The sequence below is a fragment of the Pipistrellus hanaki genome (assembly GCF_964339955.1).
Source record: "Pipistrellus hanaki genome assembly, chromosome: 1".
In the NCBI taxonomy this organism is placed as follows: Eukaryota; Metazoa; Chordata; class Mammalia; order Chiroptera; family Vespertilionidae; genus Pipistrellus; species Pipistrellus hanaki.
Genome location: NC_140503.1, coordinates 188,359,921 through 188,380,827, shown reverse-complemented (window position 1 = coordinate 188,380,827; position 20,907 = coordinate 188,359,921). Strand labels below are relative to the sequence as shown.

The 20,907-nt window shown below is 37.8% G+C and overlaps 1 protein-coding gene across 1 annotated transcript in view; it reads left to right on the top strand.

Annotated features, from left to right (window-relative positions):
* Positions 1-12,346, top strand: part of UBE2K (ubiquitin conjugating enzyme E2 K) — a 60,405-nt gene extending 48,059 nt beyond the window's left edge. Inside the window, exons 5-7 of the mRNA XM_084901336.1 lie at positions 7,591-7,690; positions 11,657-11,785; positions 12,116-12,346. Coding sequence (XP_084757462.1) covers positions 7,591-7,690; positions 11,657-11,785; positions 12,116-12,190 — 304 coding nt within the window. The 3' untranslated portion in view covers positions 12,191-12,346. The remainder of the gene's footprint in view (positions 1-7,590; positions 7,691-11,656; positions 11,786-12,115) is intronic.
* The last annotated feature ends 8,561 nt before the right edge of the window (positions 12,347-20,907 follow it).

Genomic DNA, 20,907 nt, shown 5'->3' with positions numbered 1-20,907 from the left:
ATAATTAGTGTGGTGAAAATGGGCATATATTTGTTAAATAGCTTCAAGATCTTAAATATTTCACTATTATGCTTAATTTATAAAAATTTCTATATTAATATTTAACAGAAATGCTATGAATCCTTGCTCGTTAGGTAGATACCATTTTCTAGATACATATTTGCTTTATAAATATATTTAGAAGCAAATGAATTTGGCAGTTGCCAACCGGTGGTCCATGGACCACCTGGTGCTGTGTGAGGTCCTGAAGGTTGGCGACCACTGAATTAAGTGATATATTTTAAGCAAAAACTTGCTCTATTTCAGAATGCTAAGGAATCTTTTCAGACTTTTCTAAAAGTATATTTTATTGATTTTTTTTTTTTTTTTTTTTTTTTTTATAGAGGGGAAGGGAGAGGAGGAGAGAGTCAGAAACATTGATGAGAGAGAAACATCAATCAGCGGTTCCTGCACATCCCCTACTGGGGATGTGCCCACAACCAAGGTACATGCCCTTGACCAGAATTGAACCTGAGATCTTTGTGTCCACAGGCTGATGCTCTATCCACTGAGCCAAACTGGCTAGGGCCAGACTAAATATTTTGTAATTTTTCTATTTTTTGTTGTTAATCCTCACCCGAGGATTTTTTTCCCCCCATTGAATTTTATAGAGTGGAAGAGATGGGCAGAGGCAGAGAGAAACATGGTAGACAACATTGATTGGTTGCCTCCCACACTTGTCCCAACCAGGGCCAGAGATTGAGCCTGCAACCGACTTACGTGCCCTTGACCAAAATCACAGCCAAGTCAGCTAAGGCTCCCATTGATTTTTAAAGACAGAGGAAAGGAGTTAGGGAGATTGGTTGCCTCCTGCATGTGCCCTGACCCTGTCCTGGAGATCTCAGATCCGAGGACCATGGCTCTAACCACTGACTCAAACAGGCCAGGCCTTTAATTTAATTTTATTTTTTACTATTTATTTTTTATTGGTTTCATAAAGAAAGGAAGTGGGAGAGATAGAAACATCAGTAATGAGAGATAATCATCGATCATCTGCCTCCTGCACATTCCCCTTCTGGGGATCATTCCCAGAAACCTAGGCATGTGGCCTGACCAAAAATGGAACTGTGACCTCCTGGTTCATGGGTTGATGCTCAACCACTGAGCCACACCTGCTGGGCTAGGCCTTCTTGAAAGTAAAAGATATGTGCTTGATGATGTCTTATTTGTTTTCAGAGTGCCATTGAAACTAAGTTCCCCATGTTAGTATATCACTTTATTTTTACTTTATGTCTAGGGAAATGGGTAGGAAATGAGTCAGTGGATATAGCTTATCTGAAGATATCAGTAATAAGAAAAAAAACAAAGCCAGTTCAAGACAGTTTGAATTGTCTTAAAAAATAGAATGACCCAGAGAGAGAGAGAGAGAGAGAAACTTCAATATAAGAAACATCAATCAGCCTTAGCCGGTTTGGCTCAGGGAATAGAGTGTCGGCTGCAGACCGAAGGGTCACGGGTTCGATTCTTCTGGTCATAGGCACATGCCCAGGTTGTAGGCTCAATCCCAGTAGAGGGCGTGCAGGAGGCAGTCGACTCATGATTCTCTCATTCTGGATGTTTCTATCTATCACTTCCTCTGACTTACTCTCTGAAATCAATTAAAATATTTTTTTTTTTTTTTTTTTTTTTAATATATTTTATTGATTTTTTTTTTTTTGCCCCCCACCCTCCCTCCCACACATCCCCTCCCTCCCCAGAGTTTTGTGTCCATTGGTTATACTTATATGCATGTATAAAAGTCCTTCGGTTGATCTATTATCTCCCCCAGATCTTCCTCCCCTCCCCGCTGTAAATTGACAGTCTACTTGTTGATTTACTGTCTCTATATCTATCTTTTGGTTCATCAGTTTATAATGCTCTTTGTTATCCACAAATGAGTGAGGTCATGTGGTGTTTCTCTTTCATTGATTGGCTTATTTCACTCAGCATGATGTTCTCCAGTTCTATCCAGTTTGCTGCAAATGATGAGAATTCCTTATTTTTTATGGCCGCATAGTATTCCATTGTGTAGATGTACCAAAGTTTTTGGATCCAATCATCTGCTGACGGACACTTAGGCTGTTTCCAAATTCTGGCTATTGTAGATTGTGCTGCTATGAACATAGGGGTGCATATATCCTTTCTGATTGGTGTTTCTAGTTTCTTGGGATATATTCCTAGAAGTGGGATTACTGGGTCAAATGGGAGTTCCATTTTCAGTTTTTTGAGGAAACTCCACACTGTTCTCCACAGTGGTTGCACCAGTCTACATTCCCACCAGCAGTGCACGAGGGTTCCTTTTTCTCCGCAACCTCGCCAACACTTGTCGTTTGTTGATTTGTTGATGTTGGCCATTCTGACAGGTGTGAGATGGTACCGCATTGTTGTTTTGATTTGCATCTCTCGGACAATTAGTGACTTTGAGCATGTTTTCATGTGCCTTTTGGCCTTCCTTCTGTCTTCTTTTGAAAATGTTCTATTTAGGTCCATTGCCCATTTTTTAATTGGATTATTTATCTTCCTTTTATTTAGTTGTATAAGCTGTTTGTAGATGTTGGAGATTAAACCTTTATCAGTGGTATCATTTGCAAATATGTTCTCCCACACTGTGGGCTTTCTTGTTGTTTTGTTGATGGTTTCTTTTGCTGTAAAAAAGCTTTTTATTTTGCTGTAGTCCCATTTGTTTATTTTCTCTTTAGCTTCCATTGCCCTAGGGGTAGTATCAGTGAAGAAGTTCTTTTGGCATACGTCTGAGATTTTGCTGCCTGTGGATGCTTCTAGTATTTTTATGGTTTCCCGTCTGATGTTTAAGTCCTGTATCCATTTTGAGTTTATTTTTGTGAATGGTGTAAGTTGGTGATCTAGTTTCATTCTTTTGCATGTGTCTGTCCAATTTTCCCAACACCATTTATTGAAGAAACTGTCTTGACTCCATTGTATATTCGTGCCTCCTTTGTCAAATATTAGTTGAGCATAGTGATTTGGGTTGATATCTGGGTTCTCAATTCGATTCCATTGATCTATATGTCTGTTCTTGTGCCAGTACCAGGCTGTTTTGAGAACAGTGGCTTTGTAATATAGTTTGAAGTCTGGTATTGAGATCCCTCCTACTTTACTCTTCTTTCTCAGGATTGCTGTGGCTATTCGGGGTCTTTTATTGTTCCAAATGAACTTTTGGAGAGTTCTTTCTAGGTCGGTGAAATATGTCGTTGGTATTTTAATGGGGAGTGCATTGAACCTATAGATTGCTTTAGGAAGTATGGACATTTTGATGATGTTGATCCTACCAATCCATGAACATGGTATGTTCTTCCATCTCCTTACATCTTCCTCTATCTCTTTTTTCAGTGTCGTGTAGTTTTCCCCATATAGGTCCTTTACTTCCTTAGTTAAAGTTATTCCTAGATATCTTAATTTTTTTGGTGCGATGGTAAATGGAATTGCTTTTTTAGTCTCTGTTTCTGCAGTTTCTCTGTTGGTGTATAGAAAAGCCATGGATTTCTTGGCATTAATTTTGTATCCTGCTACATTACCAAATTCATTTATTAAGTCAATTAGTTTTTTAATGGAGTCTTTTGGGTTTTTTATGTACAATATCATGTCATCGGCAAATAAGGATAACTTTACTTCTTCTTTTCCAATTTGGATGCCTTTTATTTCCTCCTCTTGTCTAATTGCAATGGCTAGTACTTCCAGTACTATGTCAAACAGGAGTGGCGAGAGTGGGCATCCCTGTCTTGTTCCTGTTCTTAGAGGGAATGGTTTTAGTTTTTGCCCATTGAGTATAATGTTGGCTGTGGGTTTATCATATATAGCTTTTATTATGTTGAGGTATGATCCTTGTACTCCCACCTTGTTAAGAGTTTTTATCAGAAAAGGGTGTTGGATTTTATCGAATGCTTTTTCTGCATCAATTGATATGACTATATGATTTTTATCTTTCAATTTGTTTATGTGATGTATCACGTTTATTGATTTGCGGATATTGTACCATCCTTGCATTCCTGGAATAAATCCTACTTGGTCGTGGTGTATGATCTTTGTGATGCTCTTCTGGAGTCGATTTGCTAGAATTTTGTTGAGGATTTTAGCATCTATGTTCATGAGGGATATTGGTCTGTAATTCTCTTTCATTGAGTTGTCTTTATCTGGTTTTGGTATTAGGGTGATGCTGGCTTCATAGAAGGAATTTGGAAGTGTTCCTTCCTCTTGGATTTTTTGGAATAGTCTGAGGAGGATAGTTTTTAGTTCTTCCTTGAATGTTTGGTAAAACTCTCCTGTGAAGCCATCTGGCCCTGGGCTTTTGTTTGCTGGAAGCTTTTTGATGACTGTTTCAATTTCTTCCCAAGTCACTGGTTTATTGAGATTTTTAGATTCTTCCTGATTGAGTTTTGGAAGATTATATTTTTCTAGGAATATGTCCATTTCCTCCAGGTTGTTCAGTTTGTTGGAGTAGAGTTGTTCATAGTATTTTGTAACAATCCGTTGTATTTCGGTGGGGTCTGTTGTTATTTCACCTCTTTCATTTCTGATTTTGTTTATTTGGGTCCTCTCTCTTTGTTTCTTGGTTAGTCTGGCTAGAGGTCCATCTATCTTGTTTATCCTTTCAAAGAACCAGCTCTTGGTTTTGTTGATCTTATGTATTGTTTCTTTGGTCTCTATGTCGTTTATCTGTGCTCTGATTTTTGTTATTTCCTTCCTTCTACTTACACTGGGCTTTTCTTGTTGCTCTTTTTCTAACTCTTTGAGTTGTAGAGTTAGATCATTTGTTACACTTTTTTCTAGTTTTTTGCAATAGGCTTGTAAGGATATGAACTTCCCTCTCAAAACTGCTTTTGCTGTGTCCCATAGATTTTGGATTGTTGTGTTTTCATTGTCATTTGTTTCCAGGATGTTTTTAATTTCTTCCTTGATTTCTCTGGTAACCCAGTCCTTGTTTAATAGCATGCTGTTTAGTCTCCATGTGTTTGATTTCTTTGGATTATTTTTATTGTAGTTAATTTCCAGTTTTATGCCATTATGGTCTGAGAAGATGCTTGATATGATTTCTATCTTCTTGAATTTGAAGAGACTTTGCCTATGTCCCAAAATGTGGTCTATCTTTGAGAATGTCCCATGTGCATTTGAGAAGAATGTATATTCTGTGGCTTTGGGGTGGAATGTTCTGAAGATGTCAATTAATTCCATCTGGTCTAGTGAGTCATTTAGGATTGATATTTCTTTGCTGATTTTTTGTTTGGATGATTTGTCGAAGGGTGACAGTGGGGTATTAAAATCTCCTACTATGATTGTATTGCTGTTAATCTCTCCCTTAATGTCCTCCAGCAGTTTTTTTATGTATTTGGGTGCTCCCGTATTGGGTGCATATATATTTACCAGGGTTATTTCTTCTTGTTTGATTGCTCCCTTTAGTATTATGAAGTGGCCTTCATTGTCTCTTGTTATGTCCTTCACTCTGAGATCTAATTTGTCAGATATAAGTATTGCTACCCCAGCTTTCTTTTCATTTCCATTTGCCTGGAAAACCTTTTTCCATCCCTTCACCCTCAGTCTGTGTGCATCTCTTTTTCTGAGGTGGGTTTCTTGTAGACAGCAGATGTATGGGTCTTGTTTTCTTATCCAATCTGTTACCCTATGTCTTTTGATTGGAGCATTTAAACCATTTACATTTAATGTTATTAATGATAGGTACTCATTTGATGCCATTTTTATTCTATACCCCTGTGTTCCTTCTTCGCTTCCTATTTATTTATTTTTACAGTAGACCTTTGAGCATTTCTTGCATTGCTGGTTTGGAGGAGATAAATTCCTTTAGTCTTTTTTTGTCTGTGAAGCTCCTGATTTCCCCTTCAATTTTGATTGATAGTCTTGCTGGGTACAGTATTCTTGGATTCAGACCCTTTCTTTGCATGACTTTGTATATTTCATCCCATTCCCTTCTGGCCTGATAAGTTTCTGTTGAGAAATCAGTTGTTAGTCTGATGGGGGTTCCTTTATATGTAACTTTCTGTCTCTCTCTGGCTGCTTTTAAGATTCTAACTTTGTCATTGGTGTTTGCCAATTTAATTATAATATGTCTTGGCGTCGGTCTTCTGGGATCCATTTTGCTTGGGACTCTGCGAGCATCTTGGATTTGTGTGGGTTTTTTCTTCTCTATCTCAGGAAAATTTTCTGTCATTATTTCTTGAAATACATTTTCCATGTCTACCTCGGTTTTCTTTCCTTCCGGAACCCCTATTATTCGAATATTGTTTTGTTTTGCATTGTCCCAAAGCTCCCGTAGGCTCTCCTCCTGCTTTTTAATTTTTTTTTCTAGAAGCTGCTCTAATTGGGTATTTTTTTCCATCTTGTCTTCTAGCTCACTGATGCGATCCTCTGCTTCTTCTAGTCTGCTCTTGATGCTATCTATTGAGTTCTTCATAGTAGCGATGTCATTTTTCATTTCATCTTGAGTCATCTTCATTTCCTCTTGGGTTTTTTTCATTTCCTCTTGGGTCTTACTCAAATTGTCAAATTTGTCTTCCATTCTTTTTAGCCATCTTAAGATTGTTACTCTGAATTCTTGCTCTGGTAGGTTGCTTGCCTCTATATCGTTTACTTCCTTTTCTGGTGAAGCCTGCTTTTCTTTCATATGCGGGCTGTTTTTTGGTCTCCCCATGATCTATGATGTCTGGTTGTGTAGTTCTCTCTCTCCTTTTCGCTGAGCAGTGGGGCAATCCTGTGAGGGCAAGTGTTCGCGCCGCTTGGGATCCGCGTTCTGGGGGTCACAGATGCTTGGTGGTCGCTGCGGCTGTGGATATTCAGGCCTCTGACACGATCCTATCTTCCTCTCAAGATGGCGAGGTTTCCCCGTCCAAGCCGGTAGGTAGCTCCGGGCAGGGACACAGCCCGCGTGGGTGCTTCCCTCCTCCTGGGTGAAGAAATGCCTTGATCAGGAAGGTGCTTCTCCCATGACCAGGTTTAACTCTTGTACTCAAATCCAGTGAGTTGATAGATGTTGTATGAAGCTGTGTTGACAAGATTTCTGAAGATTGAGTAGCATCACTACTGAAATGCAGTCACAGCAGGGGCTTCAGTTAATCTCATGTGGATCAATTAAAATATTTTTTAAAAAAAGAAGAAACATCAATCAGCCCTAGCTGGTTTGGCTCAGTGGATAGAGCATCAGCCCATGGACCGAAGGGCCCCGAGTTCGATTTTGATCAAGGGCACCTACCTCAGTTGCAGGCTTCTCCCTGCCCAGGCCCTGTTCAGGGCATATGCAGGGTGCGTGTTTGTCTCACATTGATATATCTATCTTTCCCTTTCTCTTCCACTCTCTAAAAAACAATAGAAAAATATCCTCAGGTGAGTATTAAAACCAAAAAGAGATAGAAAGACTGAGTCATTGTAAAGAAAAAAAAACGGTACACAAATAATGTAATTATAAATTCTATGACTTAATTATATAATTAAGATAAAGCCTGGGCTACTTTTCACTCCAGTAGTTATGTTTTATTCAGAAAATACTTACTTTGCTTTTGTCATGTGGAGCATTCTTTAACTTGATTTTTTTTCTATTTTTAATTTTAGGGCAGCAGCAATGACTCTCCGCACGGTATTATTGTCGTTGCAAGCACTATTGGCGGCTGCAGAACCAGATGATCCACAGGATGCAGTAGTAGCAAATCAGGTATGATAGCTGCTCCTTTTGAAAGATGTATCTATACTTACCTGTTAGTCTCTGCGTTAGTGGTTTTCATTGTTAACATATGAGCATACTTCTATCAGACCTAAATTTGGAAATGGTTCTTGCAATAAGGTTATTTTGTCAGATATATTAGTGAAAAGTTAATTTCTTTTTTTAATCTGAAAAGATAATTTTTGATTTTTAACATATTAGCTTAACACATTAAGCGCCCTGTCAGTCCCCAATGACTGACACTATACTTCCCGTCCGGACGACAAAACAGGTTGGGTGCTTAATGTGTTAATTGGGATATGGTAGATTTTTTTTTTTAGCATATTATAAAAATTTTCAAACAAATAATGTTAAAAGAATTAGAGTGAACATCCATATACCTACCTAACCTATATTCTATGATTAACATTTGCCTACATGTACTCTATTTTGTGTGTATCCATTTATCTGTCCCTGCATTAAGTGGTGATCCCTTCTTGATGATAATTTTAACCAACTTCTGTGGCACTGAAGTGGCATGGTAAAGTTTACCAAAGTGACCTTATAATTTGCCAAATGGAATAAATATATTGTTTTAGATATATTTTACTGATTTTTTACAGCGAGGAAGACGGAGGGATAGAGAGTTAGAAACATCAATGAGAGAGAATCATCGATCAGCTGCCTCTTGCACACCCCCTACTGGGAATGTGCCCGCAACCAAGGTACATGCCCTTGACCAGAATCGAACCCGGGACCTTTCAGTCCGCAGGCCGATGCTCTATCCATTGAGCCAAACGATTTCGGCTGGAATAAATATTTTTTAGTTTTGATCTTTAAGAAAGAGGACATCAAATTATAGTCAGACTGTTTTCGTAAATAATATTTAATACAGCCACACCTATTTGATTACTTTCCAGCTATCAAATAGGTGTGACAAAGACAGTATGGTTTGAAAGCCTGAAGTAATTATTATCTGATTTTTTTTTTTTTAATATATATTTTATTGATTCTTTTTTTACAGAGAGGAAGGGAGAGGGATAGAGAGTTAGAAACATCAATGAGAGAGAAACATCGACCAGCTGCCTCCTGCACACCCCCTACTGGGGATGTGCCTGCAACCAATGTACATGCCCCTGACTGGAATCGAACCTGGGACCTTTCAGTCCGCAGACCAATGCTCTATCCACTGAGCCAAACCGGTTTCGGCTATTATCTGATCTTTTAAGAAAGCTTGCCAACTTCTATCTAAACCATTAGGATTGATTTTTCACATAGAAATTTTTTCTTCACTTGATTTCTGAAATAACAGTTCTCTTTTATCTTCATAGTTGTAGTCTTTCCTTCTTAGTTCCCACAATTATTTCTCTTCTTTCTATTCCTTTTTAAATATAGTTCCTTGGTTCTGATATATACACTCACTTGGATGATCATATCCACACTGACTTACCATCTGTATATTGATAAAAATGTTCATCATACTAGACCTTTCTCCTGAGCCCATGAGCCAGTTTGGAACTGGATAGCTCTATCTGAATGTCCATGAGTACCTCAGCATAGCATTCCCAAAACTCAATGCAAAATCTTAAAGCCTGCAGACTCGTCTATCTTTCTATGATACATCATCAATGTAGTTAAATATCCAAGTCACAGTTTTGGAATTCTTCTCTAGGTATTTTTTTCTCTTGTTGATTCTCTTCCCAGTATCTGTCTGTCATCATACTTCTCTGGTGCTGCAGTACAGATTTTTTAAATTTTCTCATTTCTAATGCTGTGATAGAACTAACTCCCCTTCCTCAGCCTCTTTCTTCCCCCCATGTTCTACATTGATACCGGTTAGCCTTATGAAGTGCAAGTCTCATTTTACTTTACTACTAAAAACCTATTTGCTTTATCACCTACTCGGTAAATCTCAATTTTTTTTTTAAAGATTTTTTTTTATTGATTTTAGAAAGGAAGAGGGAGAAATAGAAACATCAGTGATGAGAGAGAATCATTAATTGGCTGCCTCCAGCAAAACCGCCCCGCCCCCCCCTCCCACTGAGGATCGAGCCTGCAACCCGGGCATGTGCCTTTATTGGATACAAACCTAGGACCTTTCAGTTCACAGGCCCTCGTTCTGTCCACTGAGCCAAACCGGCTAGTGCTTCTTGAGCTTGCAGAGTTCCTCCATGATTTGAACTATCTACATACCCAGCTTAATTCCCTAAATTCTTATTGTTCCTCAACCTCATGCTTTTTCAAGATGCATTTCTAGCTGAAACTGGTTTGGCTCAGCAGTAGGGCGTCTGCACACTGAAAGGTCCCAGGTTCGATTCCGGTCAAGGGCATGTACATTGGTTGCGGGCACTTCCCTGGTAAGGGGTGTGCATGAGGCAGCTGGTCGATGTCTCTCTCTCATCGACGTTTCTAGCTCTCTTTCTCTCTCCCTTCCTCTCTGTAAAAAATCAATAAAATATATTAAAAAAAAAAAAAGATGCATTTCTTCATGTCATTTTACCTGATCTGCCATAGGACATTTTTTGTTTGTTTGTAAATCCTCACCCGAGGATATTTTTCCATTGACTTTTAAAGAAGGGTGGGGGTGAGAGGATGGGAAGGAGACACACACACACACAGAAACATTGCTCAGAGACAGACAGATAGGCAGACAGACAGACAGACATTGGATTGGTTGCCTCCAGAACTGCCTGACTGGGGCCGGGGTCAAGCCTGTAACTGACATAAGTGCCCTTGATCAAAGTCAAACCCAGGACCTTTTAATCCTCACCCGAGGATTAGAGAGAAAAGGAGAGAGAGAAACATTGATATGAGAGAGAAGCTTTGATCACTTGTCTCCTGTATGCACCCCAAACAGGGATAGAACTCATGCCCTTTTTTGGGGTTAGGATAAAGGATGGCTCTGCCACACCAACCAGGGCTGCCTGATGAAACTTTTCCTCTCAGCAAGTTTCTCTTTTCTCTCAAAAGTTGTTCACTCCTTGTTTTATGTATATTCTTGTTAAAATACTCTATTTGTCTCTGAGTGCTTAGGATTACGGTTTTACATGTTATATGTATGTATGTGCTATCTGTTCAGTGTTGGTACTTAGAAGCGTAGCCTGAGTCCCAGCTTTGGTTCCTATTTAGTGGTGAGGTGGACTCAAAGATTTCTTCTAGCTCCTAAAACAAGCCAATAATTTGGCTTATTTCCTTGTTAAGAATTAATATTAGAAAATATATTTATCATTAAATATAACAAAATCGGTGTTAAAATATTAAAGATGTGTAAAATACTTCTGAGAGAAAGTGAATTCCACAGTTATTTTAAATGTATACTTTGCTTTATTAAATAATGGAATGTTTGAGAATAAATTTATCTCTTTTCAATCCATATGGGAAGTTTTTATCCTTTACAAGTGTTGTATGGTAATTTCATAATCATCTCAAAACATGTGATATAAGTTAGGCTTTGTACATGTGTTTTTCTTTTTAGAAAATCTTTATTGTTGATATATGGGGTTTTCTTAAATAGCTATTCACTGATACAGCTCCAGCACAACGGTCAAGTCCAATTGTGTGTTCTAGCTGAGCTGTGGTTAATTAATGTCCATGTTATTTTAAAAACTAGTAATTTTTATTTTTAGAAACTATAATTCTATTTAGTTGTATAATATCTGCCCTACACAGTATTTAGAGCCATCTCTAATTAGAAACAATCTCTAAGACCTCATTTGACTTAGTATTAGTTTTCTATTATAATCTTACATTTGTTGAAATTGGAGATCAGAGTTGATAAATTTTATTTGTCTTTGTTTTTCTTTCATCTATATAACTTATGAATTCTAGCTTATAATAATGTTAGTTTGTTTGTAATAGAGAGTGAATCAACAATATTTAAAACCTACATTAGTTTTATTTAGAAAAAGCAGTTATTAGGCAGTTAGAACTTAGTTACAACTCTATTGTCATGTCAATCAATTTTTTTTCCTCATGTAGTACAAGCAAAATCCTGAAATGTTCAAACAGACAGCTCGACTCTGGGCACATGTGTATGCTGGAGCACCAGTTTCTAGTCCAGAATACACCAAAAAAATAGAAAACCTATGTGCTATGGGCTTTGATAGGGTAAGTAACATAAAGGCATGGTGATTTTGATATATTCATTGATTTTAAACGATTGTGGCAAATTCTTGGCTGACAGAATTGCTTCAAAAATACTCTAAATTTAGTTTTGATATATGAACTTCTTGTTCTTAAAAATCAGTAATTTTTTTTTTCTTTTTACTCATTCCAGTCATTTGTTTTAGAAGCTTTTTTATGTACAAGTGCAATGCAACATAAAGATAAAAAAAAAAAAAAAACAAGGTGTGGTTTCTAAATACAAAGACAGGGAGTGATTTAAGATATTTCCTTGAGATTTAATTTTTTTTTTTGTCCCCCTTTTTATTTCTACAGAATGCTGTAATAGTGGCCTTGTCTTCAAAATCATGGGATGTAGAGACTGCAACAGAATTGCTTCTGAGTAACTGAGGCATAATGAGAGAGCTGCTGATATAGTCAAGCTTGTCCCTTCTTGAGGAGCCTCAACATCTGTTATTTTTAGGATTCTGCATAGATTTCTTTTAAACTGGCATTCTTGCCTAATGATGTTATCTAGGCACCATTGGAGACTGAAAAAAAAACAAACATCCCTGCTCTGTAAATAAAGCTAATTAAACGTCTGTGTAAATTTAAAAAGGGGAAATACTTTAATTTTTTTTTCTTAATAGTGTAAAAATTCTTTGAGCTAAGCGAAACCATGGAAAAAACATGCTACTTTAGTAGTTAGCAGTGTATCAGAATAGCAAGAGTTTGCTTCAGGGTTTTGTTGAATAATTAAGGTAATATTTTGAGTGTGTCAGGACCATTCAAATTGTTGGTGTTGCATCACAGCTACCTTATCTGTTTTTAACATGGATCCTCTGTGCCTGTGAATTTACTTGCATGCTTGTACTTGACTTCTTAAGATGGGCAGCTGAAAAGACCACCATTTTAAGCATTTGAGAATTCTTAAACTTGAGATTTATCTAGAATGAAGATGGTGACCTCTTCAGAGCCTTTTTGTCCTGGTCAGCAGACTGGGACACTGTATTTATTTTTCCTCTCTTACCACACACAGCTAATATCCTAATAGTAAATTCTCTGGGAAATGTGTTAAAGGACAGTATCCCTTGCTTCATTTTTTTTTAAGGTTGTCCATATGGAATGTTATGTCACAGTTCTTTACTCTTAAAAACGTTCTGATGAGAAGTCATAATGTAAAGAGGGAGCTGCCAACTTTCTCTTGCAAAATCAGTAAATACTTGATGTTGCAGTATCCCCAAGATTTAATAATAAAAGAACCCAACTTAGTTTTCAAGTGAATTTGACATCTATTTTTAAGCTGATGAAGTTTTTCTTTGAGAAACAGAAGAGACAAAAAAAAACTGCAGTTTTTTAGTCTAATTTTGGCTTTGTAGAGATTGCTTTATCAGATACTTTAAAAGTCACTCTTGCTTGCATTTCCCCCTATTTACCCATGAAAGCTGTGTTGGTGTTTAATTGTACATACTTCAGATGCACATAGGAATAGAAATGTGTTATAAATCTAGCTTTCTTTATGATGTTTCTGATAATACGAAAACTGAAAACTTTACCTTCTCTTGTACATATAGTCAGACTTTCTGTGTATTAAACTTACATTTCATTCTAAATTCTAAAGTTTGAAGATTTTTAGTTTTGCAAGTTCAAACACTAATGTGACTATTTTATGAAGGTTGAAATAGATTTATGCAGGCAGTCCTATGCATAGAAAAACAGTTCTTATTAAATTTTCAGGACAGTGCAAATAAAAAAAATGTAATTGAATTGGAATTAATTAAAGCAAGGCTGTATATTGAAAGTCCTATTACAAAAGGTTTGTTTTCTTCAAGTGTTATTTATCCTAAATTATAATTGTTAAGTGTTTGGAAAATAATTTTAAACCATAAATTCAGCATAATTTCATTGACGTCTCAATAATCTTAGAAGCAATAAAAGAACCATTGTTAAATATATTGTAACGTTAAAGATGTGAAGGTTCTTCCAAAAACTTGTAAGGCTTTCCTAATCAATAGTAAACTCTAGCAGTAGAAATTCATACTAAACACAAATTGCTATGTTTTTCCCCCTATATGTTTGCTTAAGCATAAATTTCTTTATATAATCACCTCCTTTAAATTGTTGTAGTTTAGTTTCTTTCTAAAGATGCCAAAGGAAACAAGATTTTTCTTTATTTATTTTAAATAACTAATGCCTTGTACTTTTCTTTATATTTTGAAGTAAGGTTGGAATTATGTTAAAATGTGGACAGTTTTGTTGCATTGTTGGTTAGAATTTTTTTAAGTGTAGGGCAGCTTGGTAATACATTTGGATTATTTTAAATATCAAACACCTACCCAGTTTACTATTTGCCTATATTTTCAGGGTATATTTAATTGTCCTGTGGTTAGACAAAGGAGAGACTCAGAGGTTACTAAACGTCAAGCGTTACTTAGCTCTGGGAGGCAGCTATACCTTGCCTTTTATTTTTATGCACATTAGCCCAAAGAGTACCTATTCATCCAACTGTAATTCAACATCCCAGTGCCCAGGAAATTGAAAAGTAAAATATTTGGTTTGAGAGGTTCTCCATAATGGATTTTTCATTTCAAAATTTATTTACCTCATTTTCATTTAATGTGATAATTCTCCTTTCGGGAACACTGTCATCCTATTTTTTTCTCTCCATATTTCTCTATAGGTGGATTTATTTTCCTAAACAAAGAAATTAAAGCAATTTCTTTTTTCCTCTTGTCTTTTATATATGTTTAGAAAAAGGACACTAAAAGTACAAGTTTAGGTAAAAGGTACCCTGGTAAAAATTATTTTTATAATTCTCAGTTTTTTGTGATTTTTCCAGTTTTTTTAAAAGCCTCAAAATAATGGTTAAAAATATATTTAGTGATGTCCTATTTACAGCAGGCAGACTTGCTAGAAGTCAACTGATACTCCAGCAGGCTTTTATTGTAATCAAATCTATTCCGTGAGAATGTGTCTGACTTTTAAAACAACAAATAATTGTATAACATTTCAGTACAGATTACGGAAAGAATGAATAGCTATTTGTGACCCAAATAAGTATAGACTAAGTAGTTTATAAATATTTGAAGAACTTGTACTAAATGAGATGCTCTGAGTTAGCTCCCACAAATGTTTGGAATTGTGACTGGTTTACTGAAACACAACACATTCAATTTTATAAATATGTTTGGATTCTGAGTATTTTGCTTTTAAGAAGAATAATCTAGGAAATGAAAGTAAGACTGATGGGGGGGTGTTTTTCACATTTGTGGTTGTTGGTAACGCTTAAAACTATGCAAACTAATTTTTTTAAGTATCCAAGAGAATTGGCAGTTCGGTGGAAATTGCTTACTTATGCACTACAGAAAGTAGCATATCATGTTACTGTTTAGGCTGCTTAATAAGTTTATCAATGTGAAAGTAGATCTTGGCTATAAGTTTACACCTGATTTGAGCTTTTAAAACTCAGCAATAGGAGTAAGATAATGTTTCCACAATCTTGTAGCAACAGAGGAAAGAAAGCATTTTGTAGCTTCAAAAGTTTCAGAGAAATTCGGGCAGGGCAGAGTTGGAGCCAGGTATCCTTGTACATAAATGGAAACCATGTTTGGATATGAAAAAGGAAGCCGTCTGTTTACAGTTAACTTTATTTCATGGACTTTTACAAAATGGTGTGTTAAACACTTTTTCTAGTTCAAGAAATTTCAATTCCAGGGTACAAACCATTGATTTAAGAATTTTGCATTTCTATTCTTTTAGTACCAGTTTAAAATAATGCTTAATAACAGCTCTTTGCTATCACGAGGGAAGAAGGCAACTTGAAGTATTTACTGATAAATAGCCTTTCTCCCAAATGTGACTTTTCTGCCATGTCTACATATTATGTCACATGTTCTATTTGCACTGCTGCAACATGGATCAAAACTCTTGTGGCCCATGGGTAGGGGAATCTCAGTCTCTCTTGTCCTGCTCTCTTACCGCTTTATTGGACTGATCTACCCTCAAACCTGTGACCATCACCTAAATGTAAGTTGAGAATGTGTCACCTTTTGCTTGGTTATTTTAACCATGCTGCTATACATATAGAATCAGGTGTGACACAGTTTATCAGTTTGGTTCTAGCAGGTGGGTGGGTATCAATCATTGCACTGTGCTGTTAACCAATCCTTGTGTGCTTGCTGTTACCTACTTTTTACAGGCATCATAATAAAAGCTAGACTATTTCTTTTGGGGGGAAAAGAGACTTATTTAATGTAATTTAAAGACTTTTCCAATAGAAAATGAAATACTATTGAAAATAATATCTATTTTTTAGCTTTCAGCAATTGATGGTGCTTTGTCGTGGTGTCTGCTGGAAGTCTACTGCCATTGTAGGGATTCTCATTAACCTCACTGAGAACGAACCTTGCTTGTTAGCTTCTCTAGATCTCTATTCTCCACCATCTGTTAGTGACGATAAATCTGTAGGAGGGTCTGTGCTAAGCCGTTAACTCCTGTGTGGGGAACGTGGGTGGGTTACCAGAAAGACCATGAAGCAGGGCGGGCTGTGGGGGAGGGTTGGGTATTTGTCTTGAGAATTAAAACTACGAAACACTTTTGTACACAACTGATTTTTTTAAAAAAAATAAACACATTTTTAAAGATGTTGAATTTTTTTTCCCCCCTTACTGGGAATTCTCAAAAATAAATGCATGCATGTTTTTTCCTGAAAATGGTTTATATCTTCTTTCTGGGTATTCATCTATGGGCAGGCGGTTAAGCCTCCACATTACTTTAAACAAGAAAAAGCAGGTAGTGGTTTCTCCTAGGCAAGTTTCAAAATGATGAGCATAATGCTGATAGATGCAGTAAATTATATTGGGTCTGAATTTAAAAATGAGTTGAAATTTTTTTATTCTAATTAAAATTGTTTATTTGAAAATAGACATTTAACTAGGTTCTTTTTAATATATTTTTTACTGATTCTTTACAGAGGGGAAGGGAGAGGTATAGAGCCAGAAATATCGATGAGAAACATCGATCAGCTGCCTCCTGCACACCCCCCATTTGGGGATGTACCAGCAACCAAGATACATGCCCTTGACCGGAATTGACCCCAAATCCTTGAGTCCGCAGGCAGATTCTCTATCCACTCAGCCAAACCGGCTAGGCCTTAACTAGGTTCTAATTTAAAAATTAGTGTAATCCAGAGAGTATTGAAAGTAACTTTTCATAGTGCACACAAATCTTTCTGGAAAGATTATTACCATAGAAAGGACTCTGAATTGTTTCAGAAAGTCCTGGGTCACTATCCTTGGGTTACCCCTGCCTCCATTAGTAACGATAATTAGAAGAGCTCATATTGATTAGGATTTGTACTAATTATTTTATATAGCAAACTGATTATTACTTTGTATCTCTAGGGCATTCATAATGAGCTTTCAGCAGTCATGAGTTTCTCTGACCTGGAAATGGAATTGCTCCTGAATGGAATACCAACATGAAGTGCTCTTTTCATGGAGCAAGCTGGCTCTTTTCATATTAAAACCAAGCATAACATGGAATTCAAGTGAGCTCTCATGCCAATCCCCAGCAAAGAATGGTCAGATTTAAAGGGTAGTAAACACTTGGTACATGTTTTGATTCATCAAAGATTTAAAGATTTTTCAGTGAATAACATGAACTCTCTAGTAAAGCTTTTAGGAGTATGTCCTATAGAAATATACTTTCTATTTATGTATGCATGTAATGTTCATTTCATTAGTATTTGCATTATGCTGATAGATGAATGAACTGTCCTAACCAATGTTGAGGAACAGGGTTAATGAGAGTCCACTGGTATCTTCTAACCATATTTATAGGATTTTAAGGAAAAGGGGACCCTCCCTTTTCCCCTAATTTTACTTTATTTTTTATTTTTAAAAAATATTTTATTGATTTTAGGAATGGAGAGGGTGAGAGACATAGAAACATCAATGATGAGAGAGAATCATTGATCGGCTGCTTCCTGCACTCCCCCCTACTGGGGATCGAGTCTGCAACCAAGGTACATGCCCTTGGCTGGAATCGAACCTGGGACGTTTCAGTCCACAGGCCGATGCTCTCTCTATCCATTGAGCCAAACCAGCTAGGGCTTCCCCTAGTTTTTAAAAATCCTTTAAAAAAATAAATCGATTAAATGAATTGGATATCCAGAGTCACAGGTTATTTTTGACAGAAGTCCCATAATACTACTATTTATATGTGCCTACTAAGCTTGGTAGCATTTTCAAGTCTAAAATATTTTGTTTTTTCTTAAAGATAGGAAATGCCAAGGGGTCATTTGCAAGCATGAAACAGAAAACCCAGTTCAGGTGGGAGTGAGGTCTTCAAGAAAAGGACCCAAACCAGTTCTCATGGTGTCAGTGGAGCAGAATTTTGGTGAAGCAGTGCCAGCTGTATTTAGGGCTCCGTAACTTCCGCTGAGTGTACAATGCACTGAACATGTTTTTATCCTGTTTTTGGAATAATAGGGTGCATAGCAGTGTTCTTGGTGTAGGGGATCCCATAGGAAATTAAATGGCAACATCTAATTGCCCTAAAAATTATCTTATTCCATTACAGATACTTCAGTTCTTAATTGCATAATGGTGTACTTCTGTAAGGGGAGGTGTAGCTCCTCTGAGGTTAACTTGTAAGTTGTCATGACGTAGAGGGAAAATCCAAAGGCAAAATTTTTGGTAAGAAATTCAGGATAACCATCTGCTGGAGTGATTATTAGTATGTTGTTTTTTTTTTTTCATTTAAAAAATTAAATTTTTATAATGAGTAATGGAAGAGTTCATTGTGGAAAACCTGTAATTCTCATTCTACTGTACTTTTAATACTAAGCCATAGAACAGTTTTTAAATGTCTGATTTTTAAAAAATATATATATTTTATTGATTTTTTACAGAGAGGAAGAGAGGGATAGAGAGTTAGAAACATCGATCAGCTGCCTCCTGCACACCCCCTACTGGGGATGTGCCCTCAACCACATGCCCTTGGCTGGAATCTACCTCGGGACCTTTCAGTCCGCAGGCCGACACTATCCATTGAGCCAAACTGGTTTCGGCTGAGTTTTAAGGTAATCCCTCTTTAGGTAACTCTAGGCTTCTTTTGTAAGACATTATATTTCTGTACCATCATTTTATCTGGTATCTCTTGATTCTCTAATTTTATCCCTAACCTTTATTTCACTTACTAGTGGGAGGTTGAGGGAGGGCTGTTGAATCCACAAAGGGACGTAGAATCCTGGGGGCAGGTGTATATAGTAAGTAAAGGGCATCTACTCACTGAAGCAGAAGCTTTGAACTAGGTAGAGATAAGGAACCAGGAGGCTGATACGTAGATAAGATGAAGAGATGGAAAGATTGTCTAATGTGATGGCTGGTATTGTCAGATTTAACGTCCTCAACAGCTATTTTAGTCCCACATCCTACATCCCCGAAGGTGAGGCAGGCGCACTCGTGTTACTTACCTTGACCCGGCTTGTCCCATGGGCCATCACAGTAACATCTCGCCCCTTCCTGACATTCCTGGCAGAATACTCTACCCACTCACCTCACACCTGCATAGGGAACTTACCCGGAGAAAACAGTTGTGCGGACTTCTCACTGTTGACTGATAACCACTATCTTCAACCGGGCCATTAGCACTTAGCTTTAATCTCTATTGCCCTGACCATAGCCTTCCATTCTGTGAGGGACAGTTGCACAGCTCACCTGCCTTGAATCTCTGACACCTTCTATCCCTTACAGCTAATGAATTAATTTCTTGTATAAGAGAAGCAAGGTGTACATCTCATCAAGTGTATCAACAGAATTGGTGCTTCTTACCATGGTGACAGTAGCTGCTCCCTCTGACCCTAGTCACTCTTCGGGCCTTATCCCTTTCTTCTCTCCCTTGCTCCCCTAGCTAGGCACACTGGCCTCTAGCGTTAGTCAGATGCACCAGGCTTCTGGACCTCAGCCCTTCGAGCCCTTCTGGACCTCAGCCCCTCGAGCAGAGGCCTGGAATGCTTTCCCGGATCCTCACAGGTCCTGTTCATCATTTTATTCATGCTGCCGTGCAAATGATCATTCTAACTGAAACAGCTTTTGACTTCATTCAGTTATCCTCCTCACTGAACTTCTTAATTTGAGAGAGAAAGGAAGAGGGATAGAACATCAATGAAGAGAATCTGAGCGGCTGCCTCCTGCATGCCCCCTACTGGGGATGGAGCCTCCACCCCAAGCATGGGCCCTGACCAGGAATCAAACCCGGACCTCAAACAGCCACACCAGCTGTGCTTAACCTGCTTTTTAATTTTATCCAAAATAGGGTTGGGACTTTTTTTTGGGTGGGGGTGGGGTTCTTATTAATTTATCTACAATGCCCAGAACATTGACTGGAACATTAAAAAATAGATAAGTCATCAGTAAATGGTTGTAGGGTAAACGAATGAATAGGAGAGTGGTAAATAAAGTAGAGGATATCTCAACGGGGGAAAAAACACTCAAAGGCAGAAAATAGAAGCAAAGATATGAGATGCCCTAGCTGGTGTTGCATGGGGCACCTCTCAACCAACTGAACCACTCTGACCAGGGCAGATTCTAGTGACTTTGATAGCAAAAAATTCAAACACAGGAACTCAGAATAACAAAATTGAAATGAGTTCAGTTTCTCGTCACTTTGAATCTAGGGCCTTCTGTCCAAAGCTTAGAATGTAGGAAGCTAGAAGAAAAAGTGGTTCCTGCCCTTAAAGAAAAAAACAAAGTCAGAACTTTTCTTGAACCCATCAGAGAACTTAATAAACAAGCGGACAAAAATAAAGGTCCCTCAGACTCGGAGTTTATGCCTGTGCACCGGCGCTTTATCATCAGCACAAGGGAGCTCGCCCAGGGGCAGGTGGAGCCCAGAGATAAGCTCTCCGATGCCCCACCTCCTCCCCAAGGAGCACACTAGCTGCTGGTCGGAGAGCGACTGTCCGGCCGTCCGGAGCAGAGGTGAAGGTCAGAGGGGCTGGGCACAGGGAAGGGCAGAAACCCAGCCTGCAGCCAAAGGCTCCTGCTGCCGGAAGCCCCCCGGGAGGTTTGCTGTCGGGCTATTTGCTTTCTCCTCCTGGACTGTAGTCAGGCCTTTGTGTGCAG